Genomic DNA, 17,187 nt, shown 5'->3' on the forward strand with positions numbered 1-17,187 from the left:
TCTCAGCAAGTTTAGATGAGAAGAAATTATTCTTCTACTTACAAGCCTAAAAGTACATTCAACCAGGGGTGTTCAAACTGCGGCCCGGGGGCCATTTGCGGTCCGCAGCTAATATTTTAAGGGCCCGTGGCACGGTCTACAAATACTACTAAAAAAACCAAACGTGGAATAAAAGAGCAAACCGGTCAAATGCAACAAGAAAAAGTTGACTCTAATAAGACAGAGCTGCCTTGCAGGCGTTTTTTTTTACTTTAAACAGTCACGCTCAAAAAATAATAATGAATCAAAATCAATTTTGTAATGAATGATTGACATATTCTAGGCTCACATTACTTAACATCAAATATTTCATTTTAGAAACAATTTTTGGAGAAAATATTGCAAATTTTGTGTTTTTGCCATATAAAAAAGTCTACATTTTCTTTGAAAAATAGGCTGTAAAAACAAACTAAACAAAAACATGAAAAATAATACAACAAATGTTGTCTTGAGATTTAAGTGTTGAAAGTATTGAAGAAAGAAAAACGTATGAACACTTTTCCCTTTAAGATCCCAAGAATGTTTTATTTTTATTCTTTTTAAACCTGTAATTGCTCAAAAAATAATAATGACTTAAAATCTTATGAATGACTGACTTCTTCAAGGCTCACATTACTTCAATAATCCACTTGAAAATATTGTATATTTGCCATTTAGAAACTAAGTTTTCATTGAAAAAAGGGCATAATACAAACATTAAAAAAATAATAAAAAGTTATAATCGACAGATCTGAAGTGGATTTAGAGACATGAGTGTTAGAAATTTAAAAAAGATTAAAAAAGTATGGTTTATTTTTAAGAGTGGGGGTGGACCTATTGGATGCCCAATCATTTTAGTGGGATTATTTTATTTTACTGTCATTGATAAAACAAAATAATACATTAAAAATCAATGTTGGTATGTATTATTGATCTATTTATTATGGCTCCAAATACTTCACATCAAATATTTTACTTTGAAAATAGTTTGGGGAAAATTGTTGCGTATTTTGTGTTTTTGCAATAAAAAACAGGCTTTTCACAAAAAAAAGAAATAAGAATATAACTTTATAACGACAGATAGACCTGAAGTTGATCGAGAGATTTAAGCGTTCAATACAAAAAAATTTTAAAAATACACAGGACTTGTTTTTACATTTCTTATGACAGAACCTTTCAGGTCCCTGGGAATAAACTTGAGGGGGAGCTATAAAAATAAAAACAATGTTTATATTATAATGCTTTTAAAACTGGAACATATCACAATGGCCCCTGTATTCTTTGATTTGAAATGTTCCAACAACCCTCACTAAAGTGAAGAAAAAAATGTCCAAAAGTCTGGTGTAATTTGAAACAAAGTTTCAATAAAAATGAATAGATAAAGTGAAGGAAGTAAATCTAGTCACAATAATCCCTTTTGAAGAAAAAGCGTGGCGGTCCACTCGCACGCCACGCTGCCATCTCGTGTGAAGTTATCTCGCCAAAAGCGTTCTTTTAGTTCCTAATGATGTCATGTTTCTGGACATGTATGTCACCAAAGGGCCGTGTCTTTTTGAAGATGGTTCCAAGGTGAGGAGTCATAGCCCATAAAAAGCCTTAATGCTGTCCAGACAGACACCTGTTGAACACGTGTCAATCAGCTGCCTCTAAACAATGACTCATGCTAAGTGCTTAACGACTCCGCTTCTCCAAACTCATCAACCCGAGACAAAGGGCGGCGAGGAGCGCGGCACTGGCGGCGGATCTGACGCGGCCGCCTAATGAGCGGTCACCTGCGCTTAGCCCAGGAAAAACAGACGTCCACGCCCTCTTCCTCGCTCCTCGGGGCATGTGGAAGCTGCAGCAGACATCAAAGGCGGGTAATGAGAGCAATAGGGAGAAGGTGTGTCCAGGAAGTGAGGGCTGGGGAGACCTTGTCAGGAGGTGCTGGAAACAAAGCACTAACTCAAACCCTTTCTTGCTCATCGCCACCAATTAAACAGGCTCTTCAACTCAACACCTTGTTAACGTCTCTCACACACACACACACACACACACACACACACACACACACACACACACACACACACACACACACTAGAGCTGAGATAAGCAGGAATTTGCACAGGCTAGGGCTGTCCCCATACCAATATTTTGGTACCGGTACCAAAATGTGTTTGACACTTTTCTAAATAAAGGGGACCAGAAAAATGGCCATTATTGTCTTTGTTTAAACAAACAATGTTTATTATGTTTATTATTGTCATTTAGTCCTTCAATCAAATGTTGAACATACTTGACAAACTTGTCTTTTAGTAGTAAGTAAACAAAGAAAGACTCCTAATTAGTCTGCAGTAACATATTGTGTCATTTATACACTTATTATTTTATACACATTATGGGGGACAAACTGTACACATTTATATTAATCTACTTTATCTACTTATTTTCTCTTTTAACATGTTCTATCTGCACTTCTGATAAAATGTAATAATCACTTTTTCTTCTCTTCTTTGATACTTGACATTAGTTGTGGATGATACCACACATTTAGGTATGGATGCGATACCAAGTAGTTCCAGGATCATACATTGCTCATATTCAAAGTCCTCATGTGTCCAGAAACATATTTACTGACTGCATCAAGATAAAATGCATTTTTTTAAAAGAAAAAAAGATTTTATGACGATACAAATATCCATGTAATCATAGTAGTGTCGACTAGATATGCTCTTGTACTTGGTATCATTCCAGTGGATGTCAGGTGTAGATCCACCCATGGTATTTGTTTCCATTCAGGGGTGCTAGCTTGCTGTTAGCAGTGAGCTATTGTAATATCCTACGGTGTTTGGTGAAGCATGTTTAGCTAGTCCTCGTCCTCCATGGATAATGATACTTAGGATGGTTTCCTGCTGGACCCACTATGGACTGGACTCTCACTATTATGATGGACCCACTATGGACTGGACTCTACCTATGGGGCGGCATGGCGTAGTGGGTAGAGCGGCTGTGCCAGAAACCTGAGGGTTGCAGGTTCACTTCCCACCTACTGACATCCAAATCGCTGCCGTTGTGTCCTTGAGCAGGACACTTCCTCCATGCCCCCGGTGCTGCTCACACCGGTGAATGAATAATGAATGAATGATAGGTGGTGGTCGAAGGGGCCGTAGGTGCAAACTGGCAGCCACGCTTCTGTCAGTCTACCCCAGGGCAGCTGTGGCTACTGATGTAGCTTACCACCACCATTGTGTGAATGAATGATGGCTTCCCACTTCTCTGTGAGCGCTTTGAGTATACAACAGTAGAAAAGCGCGATATAAGTCTAATCCATTATTATTATTAATATGGTGGATCCACTATGGACTGGACTCTCACACTATTATGTTAGATCCACTATGGACTGGACTCTCACACTATTATGTTAGATCCACTATGGACTGGACTCTCACACTATTATGTTAGATCCACTATGGACTGGACTCTCACACTATTATGTTAGATCCACTATGGACTGGACTCTCACACTATTATGTTAGATCCACTATGGACTGGACTCTCACACTATTATGTTAGATCCACTATGGACTGGACTCTCACACTATTATGTTAGATCCACTATGGACTGGACTCTCACTATTATGTTAGATCCACTATGGACTGGACTCTCACACTATTATGTTAGATCCACTATGGACTGGACTCTCACTATTATGTTAGATCCACTATGGACTGGACTCATACTATTATGTTAGATCCACTATGGACTGGACTCTCACACTATTATGTTAGATCCACTATGGACTGGACTCTCACACTATTATGTTAGATCCACTATGGACTGGACTCTCACTATTATGTTAGATCCACTATGGACTGGACTCTCACACTATTATGTTAGATCCACTATGGACTGGACTCTCACACTATTATGTTAGATCCACTATGGACTGGACTCTCACACTATTATGTTAGATCCACTATGGACTGGACTATCACACTATTATGTTAGATCCACTATGGACTGGACTCTCACTATTATGTTAGATCCACTATGGACTGGACTCTCACACTATTATGTTAGATCCACTATGGACTGGACTCTCACACTATTATGTTAGATCCACTATGGACTGGACTCTCACTATTATGTTAGATCCACTATGGACTGGACTCTCACACTATTATGTTAGATCCACTATGGACTGGACTCTCACTATTATGTTAGATCCACTATGGACTGGACTCATACTATTATGTTAGATCCACTATGGACTGGACTCTCACACTATTATGTTAGATCCACTATGGACTGGACTCTCACACTATTATGTTAGATCCACTATGGACTGGACTCTCACTATTATGTTAGATCCACTATGGACTGGACTCTCACACTATTATGTTAGATCCACTATGGACTGGACTCTCACACTATTATGTTAGATCCACTATGGACTGGACTCTCACACTATTATGTTAGATCCACTATGGACTGGACTCTCACACTATTATGTTAGATCCACTATGGACTGGACTCTCACTATTATGTTAGATCCACTATGGACTGGACTCTCACACTATTATGTTAGATCCACTATGGACTGGACTCTCACACTATTATGTTAGATCCACTATGGACTGGACTCTCACTATTATGTTAGATCCACTATGGACTGGACTCTCACACTATTATGTTAGATCCACTATGGACTGGACTCTCACACTATTATGTTAGATCCACTATGGACTGGACTCTCACACTATTATGTTAGATCCACTATGGACTGGACTCTCACACTATTATGTTAGATCCACTATGGACTGGACTCTCACACTATTATGTTAGATCCACTATGGACTGGACTCTCACACTATTATGTTAGATCCACTATGGACTGGACTCTCACTATTATGTTAGATCCACTATGGACTGGACTCATACTATTATGTTAGATCCACTATGGACTGGACTTTCACACTATTATGTTAGATCCACTATGGACTGGACTCTCACACTATTATGTTAGATTCACTATGGACTGGACTCTCACACTATTATGTTAGATCCACTATGGACTGGACTCTCACTATTATGTTAGATCCACTATGGACTGGACTCATACTATTATGTTAGATCCACTATGGACTGGACTCTCACACTATTATGTTAGATCCACTATGGACTGGACTCTCACACTATTATGTTAGATCCACTATGGACTGGACTCTCACACTATTATGTTAGATTCACTATGGACTGGACTCTCACACTATTATGTTAGATCCACTATGGACTGGACTCTCACTATTATGTTAGATCCACTATGGACTGGACTCATACTATTATGTTAGATCCACTATGGACTGGACTCTCACACTATTATGTTAGATCCACTATGGACTGGACTCTCACACTATTATGTTAGATCCACTATGGACTGGACTCTCACACTATTATGTTAGATCCACTATGGACTGGACTCTCACACTATTATGTTAGATCCACTATGGACTGGACTCTCACACTATTATGTTAGATCCACTATGGACTGGACTCTCACACTATTATGTCAGATCCACTATGGACTGGACTCTCACACTATTATGTTAGATCCATTATGGACTGGACTCTCACACTATTATGTTAGATCCACTATGGACTGGACTCTCACACTATTATGTTAGATCCATTATGGACTGGACTCTCACACTATTATGTTAGATCCACTATGGACTGGACTCTCACACTATTATGTCAGATCCACTATGGACTGGACTCGCACTATTATGTTAGATCCACTATGGACTGGACTCTCACACTATTACGTTAGATCCACTCAACGTCCATTGCCCCAGTCGCCGAGGTTTCTCATTGTCCCATTGGATTGAGTTTTTCCTTGCCGTGATGTGGGATCTGAGCCGAGGATGTGGTTGTGGCTTGTGCAGCCCTATTGACACTCCTGATCTTGGGCTATATAAATAAACATTGATTGATTGTAAGGACCTCACTTTATATGTTGCTATGGAGGCCAGGATTAGTGATTTAGAAGTAACTAAAACACTGTGGAGGGATGTTAGCTGCATGTGTTAAAGCAGCTCTTCCTGAGGGTGTTTCAGTGTTAGAACTTCACCTTTATCTTCACTTTTTACAGCAAAATGCGTCCATTCTCCCTTTTCTGTCTCCACCCTGTGTCTGCTTGTAAGTACTCTGTGTGTGTGCGCTGCCATACATGCTCCTCTGCTCCTAACAGCAGCAATGTCACCACGTGACGACGTTGGGGGACCAGTACTTTTTAGAGGTGGTATAGTACTGGATATGATTGATGACCCTAGTGTACTGTCTCTGTGCTGAAACGCTCTTATCTGTCCTCCTGTCACGGCCATTTGATCAAACGTGCAGAGAAGCCCACCCCATTTGCACCTTGTCGCGGGAGCATCAAAGGCGGCCCGCAACCCAAGACGGCGGGGTCGCGACAAGGGGGTCACGGGTTTAAACCTTGCCCCGGGCAACCATTTTAGAGGTCAGGTGTGTTTGCTTAAAGAGAGGCAGAGCTGAAGATTTGGGCTGGCGGAACATTCCGCCAAAGAAATGTACTATCAGGTGAGCTAATTGCAAGGTGCTTATCACATTCCTGAGTCTGTTTGGCCATGAAATCAATGTGGCTTTTTAAAACATGCTGTCCTGGACAATACCTTCATCTGCGCTTTTGCTGCAGGGCCATTTTGTTTCATCTGCTCCTTCTTGGCTGTTGTGGGGCCCTGCAAGAGAGAGGACACGCATGTTTACTGAGCAGCCATTATACAATAATAGACATTTTATTTCAGCCATTATACAATAATAGACATTTTATTTCAGCCATTATACAATAATAGACATTTTATTTCAGCCATTATACAATAATAGACATTTTATTTCACACCCACAGAGATCCATATCACAGAAGAAAAAAAAAGAATACAGCGATAAAACACAAATAAAAGAAATAGAAGCAGAAATAAAATAAAAACTTGTTTAAAAAAACAAAAAAATTAAATAAATATTAAAAAAACACCCCCAAAAATTAAAACATTAAAAAATGAACAAAAATTATTTGGGACAACACACAATTTGAAGTGCAATTTCCTGCTAGTAACGAGTCAGCAGTGGTGTGCCGTCATAAATCGATAAAAGTTTATTTCATTATTAATTGACTTTGCATAAATATATCAAAGTATTCATCATATTATTTTCATGTCATACTAGGTTCCAGTTTTTTTTACCTTACAGCTTTTATCCAATCAGAATTCAGCTCGTTGGCTGAACCCCACCTGTGCAGTGTAGGCCAACATACAGTTGAGATAGCCAATCAGATTACGAGTCGTCGACAGTAGCCCTGCCAGGTTGCTCTCGCCTCCTGTGATTGGATACTCACTTGTGAGTCACAAATGAGTATCCAATCACAAGTTGTGAGAGCGGGAAGTGGCGCACCAGAAGTATAATAGCGACTTGTTTTTTTTAAGCCACAAGGAAGGAGAGACAAGGTTGATTGGGTTGCAGATACAGACTTTCACCAAGGACATTTCAACAGACCCTCATTCTCCTGAGACGAGGTTAGGCCGACCTCCGAGTTAGCTAACCTGTCCCAGTCGGTCCGTCCCTTCCAATCGTATCAACCCCGGGCTGATGACTTCTACTGGGTTCTGCATATTGTGAGTTCAAACCCAATGTCAACAAAACACAGCATTGTCAGCATGTCTGTGATGTGGTCATAACTATAGTACAGTCCAGATATACCTGTAGACTGCCATCTACAAAATGTGCAGTGGCGGCTTTTAAGGAGCGAAAGTCCAACTGGAGCAACAGCACCCAGCAAGTGTGACGTCGTGATCACTGCAGCCTCTTTAGGAGGGACAGAAGTTGAGTCTCTAAACACGACTCCATTTTAGAATAACAGCATAAAAAGATGCTGCATTTGTTTGTAGTTGTGTGTTTTTTTAAGTCATTAAAAGTCTTGAAAGTACAATCAGCAGCAACAATCTAATAGGTTGAGTGTTTTGCATTTTTCCCATCATGCTTAAATGAGTGTAATTTTCAATCATGTGTTGTGCTTGGACATTTTTTTATGATGTGATACGTTTTACCACCCTGGAGAAGTCGCCCTGTGATGAGGTGGTGACTTGTCCAGGGTGTACACCGCTTTCCGCCCGATTGCAGCTGAGATAGGCTCCAGCAGCCCCCCGCAAGGGACAAGCGGTAGGAAAATGGATGGATGGATCCACAAAGTTCAGTAAGCAGGTGGCGTTACGTGTGACCGTGTGTGTTGACTTTTTGTGATAGTTTAGTGGGAAAGTTTGTTTGTATCGTTTATGTTTGTTATATTTACATGTTTTCAGGTTGAATATGTTTTTACAATTATTTGAACTGCCGCTGCTGGTTTATTGATTTTTCAATGGGCCACATCAATAGCCCCATTTGTACACTATTGAGGGGATTCAATAGCCAGTATTTCTGTGTAGTATTTGCCCAGCTGTGACATAAATGACGGTTATTTCTTCAAGTGGGACTAAGTAGGACATCACTAAAGGCCTAGGTGTGAAATCCATCATTGTTCCCCCGCAGGCCAGCATTCAGCTGTGTGATTATCTCCTAATGGCAGAGAGAGCCTCCAAGCGGCTTAGGAGCGTAATTGCCCGTGTTGACATAACGACTACAAGACCATTACACGTGTAGTTCCCCTCCACAGAGACCAAGTGACAGCTTTCGCACATGACCAGACAAGAGCGGGAAAGGCTCTTCAATCAGGCGCATTCCTACCTGCTGGGAAGAGCAAGGATATTTTTGCAGCGCCAACAAGTATTAGCTTTACAGCAGGGGTGTCCAAACTTTTTCACTTGGGGGTGCTCAATTGTTGTTTCATCTGACATCACATGGACTAAGATAAGACCTTCTGGAGGAATGTTCTGTGGTCAGATGAAAGAAAAAAGGAGCTGTTTGGCCACAATACCCGGCAATATGTTTGAAGGAATAAAGGTGAGGCCTTTAATCCCAGGAACACCAAGCCTACCGTCAAGCATGGTGGTGGTAGTATTATGCTCTGGGCCTGTTTTGCTGCCAATGGAACTGCTGCTTTAAATGGGACAATGAAAAAGGAGGATTACCTCCAAATTGTTCAGGACAAGCTAAAATCTTCAGCCTGGAGGTTGGGTCTTTGGTGCAGTTGGGTGTTCCAACAGGACAATGACCCCAAACACACCTCAGAAGTGGTAAAGGAATGGCTAAATCAGGCTAGAATGAAGGTTTTTGGAATGACCTGACTTAAAGGTGTGGACAATGCTGAAGAAACAAGTCCATGTCAGAAAAGCAACACATTTAGCTTAACTGCAGCAATTTTGTGGTGAAAAATGTAAGCAGAAGCTTGTGGATGGCTACCAAAAGCGCCTTATTGCAGTGAAACTTGCCAAGGGACATGTAAGCAAATATTAACATTGTTGTATGTATACTTTTGACCCAGCACATTTACAGTAGAGCCATAATAAATTCATAAAAGAAGCAAACTTCATGAATGTTTTTTGGGAGCTTGTTGCTCCCAAAAACCATTCATGTGCTCCAATCACTTCATCACAAACAAATAAGAGTTGTAGAAATGATTGGAAACTCAAGTGTACGTATACTTTTGAGCAGGACTGTATATGTACTAGGGTTGTACGGTATAGGGGTACTAGTATAGTATCGTAGTACTAATGAATGAATCCATCCATCCATCCATTTTCTACCGCTTATTCCCTTTCGGGGTCGCGGGGGGCGCTGGCGCCTATCTCAGCTACAATCGGGCGGAAGGCGGGGTACACCCTGGACAAGTCGAATCAGTCCAACAAAATAATACACAATGATAATACAATTCAAACCTGGCCCAGACACATTCAAAATAGCAATCTTTTTGAAAAATATAGACACTTTAAAAATATAAATGCTGCTATATTGACATATTGAGCTGCTGCATCGCCTCTGAGTTGGTGAAAGTTAATTGTAGATGATAAATCATGCTTCTCAGCTGGATAGTAGAAGGTTGTGGCCATAAACCCACAAGATGCTCAGATTCCATGGACAGACAAGTGTACAAAGAAGTGTTTTTGTACTATTTTTTGATTATAAAATTAAATATGCACCGGCTAGTAACAGTTCCATTTTCAGACAAGTGTACAAAGAAGTGTTTTTGTGCTATTTTAGATTTAACAATGAAAGATGGACCTGTTAGTAACATTTCCATGGTCAGACAAGTGTAAGAAGAAGTGTTTTTGTACTATTTTTGATTATAAAATTAAATATGCACCGGCTAGTAACACTTCCATGGTCAGACAAGTCTACAAAGAAGTGTTTTTGTACTAGTTTTGATTATAACATTACATATGTACCTATTAGTAACACTTCCATGGTCAGACAAGTCTACAAAAAATGTTTTTGTCCTATTTTTGATTTAAAAATGAAAGATGGACCTGTTAGTAATATTTCCATGGTCAGACAAGTGTAAAAAGAAGTGAAACAGGGTTATTCCTATGAGACTGAGAGCAGTGGAAGATGAAGTTCTACCATTCCTAACGACAGAAGGAAGTTAACCAGCGAATAAGAGTGACACTGAGAAGGCCATAAGAATAGCAAAACAACAATCCTACTGCATGTGTTCACACACTCTCTGAGCATGAAATAGTGCCGTCTCGCAGGTGAGACAGTGAGAATCCTCCTAGATTACAGAGGAGAAAGCTGCTCCAAGCCTGTGTTTTAGTGCAGGAAAACAGGTGTGAACAGGACCAAGAAGAAGAAGAAAAAGAAGGCAGTGGACGGTCAGCTGCTCCCAAGCATGTGTTGCCAAATAGCTGTAGTCTGCAGTGTCTGACTGACTGACGTCACGCGGCGCTGACTGACGTCACGCGGCGCTGACTGACGTCACGCGGCGCTGACTGACGTCACGCGGCGCTGACTGACGTCACGCGGCGCTCACTGACGTCACGCGGCGCTGACTGACGTCACGCGGCGCTGACTGACGTCACGCGGCGCAGACTGACGTCACGCGGCGCTCACTGACGTCACGCGGCGCTGACTGACGTCACGCGGCGCTGACTGACGTCACGCGGCGCTGACTGACGTCACGCGGCGCTGACTGACGTCACGCGGCGCTCACTGACGTCACGCGGCGCTGACTGACGTCACGCGGCGCTGACTGACGTCACGCGGCGCTGACTGACGTCACGCGGCGCTGACTGACGTCACGCGGCGCTCACTGACGTCACGCGGCGCTCACTGACGTCACGCGGCGCTCACTGACGTCACGCGGCGCTGACTGACGTCACGCGGCGCTGACTGACGTCACGCGGCGCTGACTGACGTCACGCGGCGCTCACTGACGTCACGCGGCGCTGACTGACGTCACGCGGCGCTGACTGACGTCACGCGGCGCTGACTGACGTCACGCGGCGCTGACTGACGTCACGCGGCGCTCACTGACGTCACGCGGCGCTGACTGACGTCACGCGGCGCTGACTGACGTCACGCGGCGCTGACTGACGTCACGCGGCGCAGACTGACGTCACGCGGCGCTGACTGACGTCACGCGGCGCTGACTGACGTCACGCGGCGCTCACTGACGTCACGCGGCGCTGACTGACGTCACGCGGCGCTGACTGACGTCACGCGGCGCTGACTGACGTCACGCGGCGCAGACTGACGTCACGCGGCGCTGACTGACGTCACGCGGCGCTGACTGACGTCACGCGGCGCTGACTGACGTCACGCGGCGCTGACTGACGTCACGCGGCGCAGACTGACGTCACGCGGCGCTCACTGACGTCACGCGGCGCTCACTGACGTCACGCGGCGCTCACTGACGTCACGCGGCGCTGACTGACGTCACGCGGCGCAGACTGACGTCACGCGGCGCTGACTGACGTCACGCGGCGCTGACTGACGTCACGCGGCGCTGACTGACGTCACGCGGCGCTGACTGACGTCACGCGGCGCAGACTGACGTCACGCGGCGCTCACTGACGTCACGCGGCGCTCACTGACGTCACGCGGCGCTCACTGACGTCACGCGGCGCTGACTGACGTTACGCAGTGGGAACACAACAAAGAAGATGGCCTGACACCTTGTGGACAACATTGGACTAACGCTGTGCTTCCTGTCACCCCCCTGAGCTGAAATATTTCTATGCGTCTGTTTTAATCGCCTGATTCTTCAAATATAATGAATAGGGCTGCACAAATCCATTTCTCCATCCATTTTCTACCGCTTATTCCCTCATCGCGACTTGTCCAGGGTGTACCCCGCCTTCCGCCCGATTGTAGCTGAGATAGGCGCCAGCGCCCCCCGCGGCTGCACAAATAATGGATCCATTTCAGATTCTTAAAAAAATTGATTGAAAACACCCCTCCCCCCTTTTTTTTCTTATAAGAATCAGTTTCTGCAGCCGTTACACATCCAGTGTAGATCCGGGGTTAGACAATCAGCACGGACAAAGTGCTTTGTCTTCGGCACACATCTGCTGCTGATAAAGAAGACTCAAGTCTTCACCAGGGTTAGTGGATTGTTGTCTGCATGTAAACATCTCCTCAGACCATCTGCCAATCATAGGTGAGCATGTAACCCCGCTGTAGAAATATGAAAAGCAGAGTCCCTCCGCTCTCACGTCAAAGTGTGCTAAGATGCACCTGCACAGGTGACAATAATACTCTAGGAATCCTCTGTTTGGTCCTCCTTACAAGAAACATGTAGACCACACAAGACCTGCTACCTCATTGAAGACAAAACATTACAACTTCCATAAAAGCTGGCTTACCTTCTTGGCACTCTTCTGGGGCGCCACTTCACTTTCATCACTGTCATCATCCTCCTCATCCCTAAGAAATGAAAGTCAACAATTCATTCTAGAATAATCCAATCATCACAAAAAGAGTGACATACTCATCATCATCATCATCATCATCCTCTTCGTCGTCCATCTTCAGCTTTTTCTGCAAAATAAAGAGATCGCAGGCTGGTTATTGATCACGTGTCAGCTGCACGGCTCATTTTCCACTCGAGTCCCTGTCAGCCCTTCACAGCCGTCAATAAGACCCCACATGATCCATTTCCAAAACCTCGCAAATGTTTAGATCTGAACTCGCCGCAAGTTAAGTCCCAGGGACCCAAGAGGCTCATATACATATATCCTTTTAAATAAATATATTTTTGTAATTATCCAAGGTTTATATCTTTTAGATCAGGTCCATCTGTCGATCTTAAGTTGTTGTGTTTTTAAATTTTAATCCCTTTTTGTGGCATAAACACAAAATATGCTTTATTTCCCCAAAACAGATTTTACTTTAGTTTATTGTTCTTCGGTCAATGGTCAACAAAGCAAACAAATTACAAAAATACATTCAGAGATTGAAAATGAAAAGGCTGAAGTTGAACACTTATTGCACCTAACCCTAGAAACAATGGCAAGTACAAAATGAACTTCCGACAATTATGAAATAATAATAATAATGGATTAGATTTATATTGCGCTTTTCTATTGTTAGATACTCAAAGCGCTCACAGAGAAGTTGGAACCCATCATTCATTCACACCTAGTGGTGGTAAGCTTATTATTAACTTATTATGAATACACATTATACACAACATGAACGTAGTTCTATTATTTACACAATGAAGGCATGCAAAATATCCTTGCACACTTTGCACCAATTATATACAAACAATTATACTTCCATTGTCATTTATATCCCACGTTCAGTTTTTAATGAACATTAATCATAGTATCAACTACAATGTTGACTGAAAAGTGATATATTTTTTCAAGACATTGGTCTTTAAGTGTTTTTTAAATGTGTGAATGGAACTGGAACATTTGAAGGAATCATCCAAGCTGGTCCACAGTTGAACTCCTCTAACAGAAACACATCTACTTTTTAAGCTCGTTCTTATTTTTGCTTTCTGAAAGAAAGCTGAACCTCTGAGGTCATAGGGATTCTCTCTGGGTTTAAACCCAGGCAGCATGTGCTTGTGAGCTTTGTAAGTCACAATAGTAGTATTGAGGTCAACAAGATCGTGCAGTTTTAAAGTTTTTAATTTCATAAACAGAGCAATGGTATTTTCAAAGTGAAATATTTAATGTGAAGTAATTGTAGCCTTAAATAGGTTGATAATTTATAACACCATTGATTTTCATTCTTTTTTTTTAAACAATGGTAGTATTAGAATAACAAAATCCCACTAAAATTATTGGGGATTGTCAAAGTGTTGAAAAAAATGTTTTGCTTTACTTTCAATGCTTAAGCCTCTCGATCAGGCCTGCCATCAGCTTTAATGCGGAACACAAGTTGATGTCACTAACCATAAACATTTCAATGAAAGAATCTGCTGTCCTAAATGTGTCCACTGGATGTCACGATAGCAATTCAAGTGTAACCCACGTCACTCATGACTGTGTTTGAAGATGACAGGTCAGCTGACTTAAGACTCCTGTTGTGGCTGGCAGCAGATGGGGACAGACTGATACAGTAGCGACGCACAATACTTCTTTCATTGTAAACCATCCTCTCAACACATAAAATAAGGAAACTGTAAGATGCAAAGACTTAATGACCATCATCTTTGTAGTTAGTTCCATGCAGAGTTTGCAATTGTTTGACGGCACGATGTGCACCCTGAACTCCATTGTACAAATGTGTCCTTCTACATTTGTTGTTCTGTTTTATTTTATGCTTGGATGTAGCATGTTCACATTGGTTAAGTTTTGAATTAGTATACCCTTAATTTAGCGATTATGGTGTAATTTTGACGATTATTTTCTTTTATAAGTGTAATATTTGAAGGATGATGAATGAATGTGCTGTGGCAGTTGTGGATGTCACAAATGCGGCAGTTTCAGGAAACACTCGATTGCTTTTCCAAAATGTCTTTAACAAACTGCCAGCATGAGATTGCTAAACAGGAAGTGCTTAAAATTGAATGGCTTTGTAAAAACACTGAGACAAAGTCTAAGTTTATAGTGGTCTTCATGATGTTTTTGAAACTGCACTCATTTTTTCTTCAGAATTTTCAACTAACTGGAAGTGTTATGCCAATAGCATTATTTGTAATATGTACATTTTAAGAATATATTTGTTCTATTTTGTCCAAAGTAAGAAAAAGAACATTTTGAAGTTATTATGCCAGGAATTTACCAGTCTGGCCTGCGTGGGAATATATTTTCCTCTTAAAGTGAGATCAACTTTAGATTCAGTATTTATTGTTTTTTCATGATTTTGTTTCATGCCCTTTTTGTCAAAGAAAACTCAAGTGTTTTATACAGCAAACACACAAATAAACAATATTTTCCCTCAAAACCCATTTAAAAGGGTAATATTTGATATGAAGTAATTAGAGTCTTAAATAAGTCAACAATTCATAACATTGTTTTTGATTCGTTATTTTTTTGGAGCAACGACAGTTTTGAAGATAAAATCAGCCTGCATGGCAACGTTGTGTTATTAGAGTCAACAACGCAAATTTTCTTCTTACATTTCGCCTCTTTGCTCATTTTTCATTGCAATTTTTCGAATAAACAATTACTTCAGACACCCTTGATGCAAGTTAATATACAATTTAGTAGCAGAGCAAATGTAAGTAATGTATATGTAAACAATGTACATACATGCAGGCATGTACACACTGTACTGCATACAGTATACAGTATGTATTGAGGACCATATGGGCCAATACTGCTATGCATATATTCAAAGAACAAGTAGAAAAGACAGAGCAGACCCTTGTCGGGCTCGGTCCCTCAATAGTACACAAGTCCTGAATCTAGACCGTGCTCTGGATGTGATCCAAAATGTAGTCACTTGTTTCTTATCCCATGTCTGAGCTGCCCATAGAGTTTGGAGCGATGTGCGCTGGAATGAAAGAAACAGAGAGACCACTATCTCTGTTTGGTTTGATCTATCCACTATTCATCTAATCCTTATCTTTGTGGGGCCGCACACACACACACACACACACACACACACACACACACACACACACATTTATATATAATTGTGAGGTCAACTCTACAAACCAAACCAGTTGTTCCTTATCTTAATTCTGACATTTCCTGAAAGGTTCATGAAAATCCCTCCATACCCTTTTGAGATATTTTGCTAACTAACTAGCTGACTAACGAGCTGACTAATGAACTAACTGACAAACCAACAGCAGCGATTAGCAGAGGTAATAATAAAGACAGCGCTCATATCTTGTCTTCATTGTCAAGTAGTGGCAGCAAAGACCATCAACAATACAACAATAAAGCAGCATTGATTTTCTCCGTCATTGATTAATAATAATAATAATGATAATAATAATCCCATGCATCCATTTTCTACCGTTTGTCCCTTTCGGGGTGGCCGGGGAGCTGGAGCCTATCTCAGCTGCATTCGGGCGGAAGGCGGTGTACACCCTGGACAAGTCGCCACCTCATCACAGGGCCAACACAGATAAACAGACAACATTCACACACTAGAGACCATTTAGTGTTGCCAATCAACTTATGCCCACACAGTCACGGGGACAACATGCAAACTCCACACAGAAAGAGCCCAAGCCTGGGATTGAACTCAGGACTACTCAGGACCTTCGTATTGTGAGGCAGACGCACTAACCCCTCTTCCACCGTGCTGCCCTAATAATAATAATAATAATGATAATAATAATAACGGTGATAATAATGATGATAATAATAACAATGATAATAATAATGATAATAATATGTACCAGCGGAAGCTTTTTCCCCGCCATCAGGCCAGCAGGACGCTTGACTGGAGAGGTGTTGTGTTCTTCTTCTTCATCGTCTGAATCTTTCACACCTGGAAGGCAACCACAAGTTTTATCACTATGGAAACTTCAGCTTCAGCAGCAGATTGTTTTGGAATATTCAACACTCAACAAAAGTGTGCCACAACTATATCCATGAATTCTATTAATGAAGTTCTATATTTGGGGAGGTCAGCAGTGGCAAATATTGTTGGCTGCATATAAAGTACAAGATGGCTGACAACAGAACCTCCACAAGCATAGAATGGGAAACAAATATGATGTATAGTATATGTCTACACACAATCATCACTTGTCTATATGGCTGAAAAAGTACTTATATACACTAAAATATTTGGACTTGACGTCCCAGGGGAGCGTGCAGGCACAAAGA

General features: G+C 41.8%; 1 protein-coding gene across 3 annotated transcripts in view; it reads right to left on the reverse strand.

The window, feature by feature from the left end:
* npm1b (nucleophosmin 1b) overlaps nucleotides 1-17,187 on the reverse strand; it is a 60,964-nt gene that overhangs the window by 23,289 nt on the left and 20,488 nt on the right. For 2 of the 3 annotated variants that reach the window (XM_061891942.1, XM_061891943.1), the window contains exons 5-8: nucleotides 16,755-16,846; nucleotides 12,933-12,982; nucleotides 12,808-12,868; nucleotides 6,691-6,756 (exon numbers count right to left, since the gene is read on the reverse strand). In XM_061891942.1, the coding sequence (XP_061747926.1) occupies nucleotides 6,691-6,756; nucleotides 12,808-12,868; nucleotides 12,933-12,982; nucleotides 16,755-16,846 (269 nt within the window). Of the gene's footprint in view, nucleotides 1-1,052; nucleotides 1,945-6,690; nucleotides 6,757-12,807; nucleotides 12,869-12,932; nucleotides 12,983-16,754; nucleotides 16,847-17,187 lie in introns of those variants that run through there. The other variant, XM_061891940.1, reaches the window with a different exon arrangement.

Source organism: Nerophis ophidion, linkage group LG29, assembly GCF_033978795.1.
Source record: "Nerophis ophidion isolate RoL-2023_Sa linkage group LG29, RoL_Noph_v1.0, whole genome shotgun sequence".
NCBI lineage: Eukaryota > Metazoa > Chordata > Actinopteri > Syngnathiformes > Syngnathidae > Nerophis > Nerophis ophidion.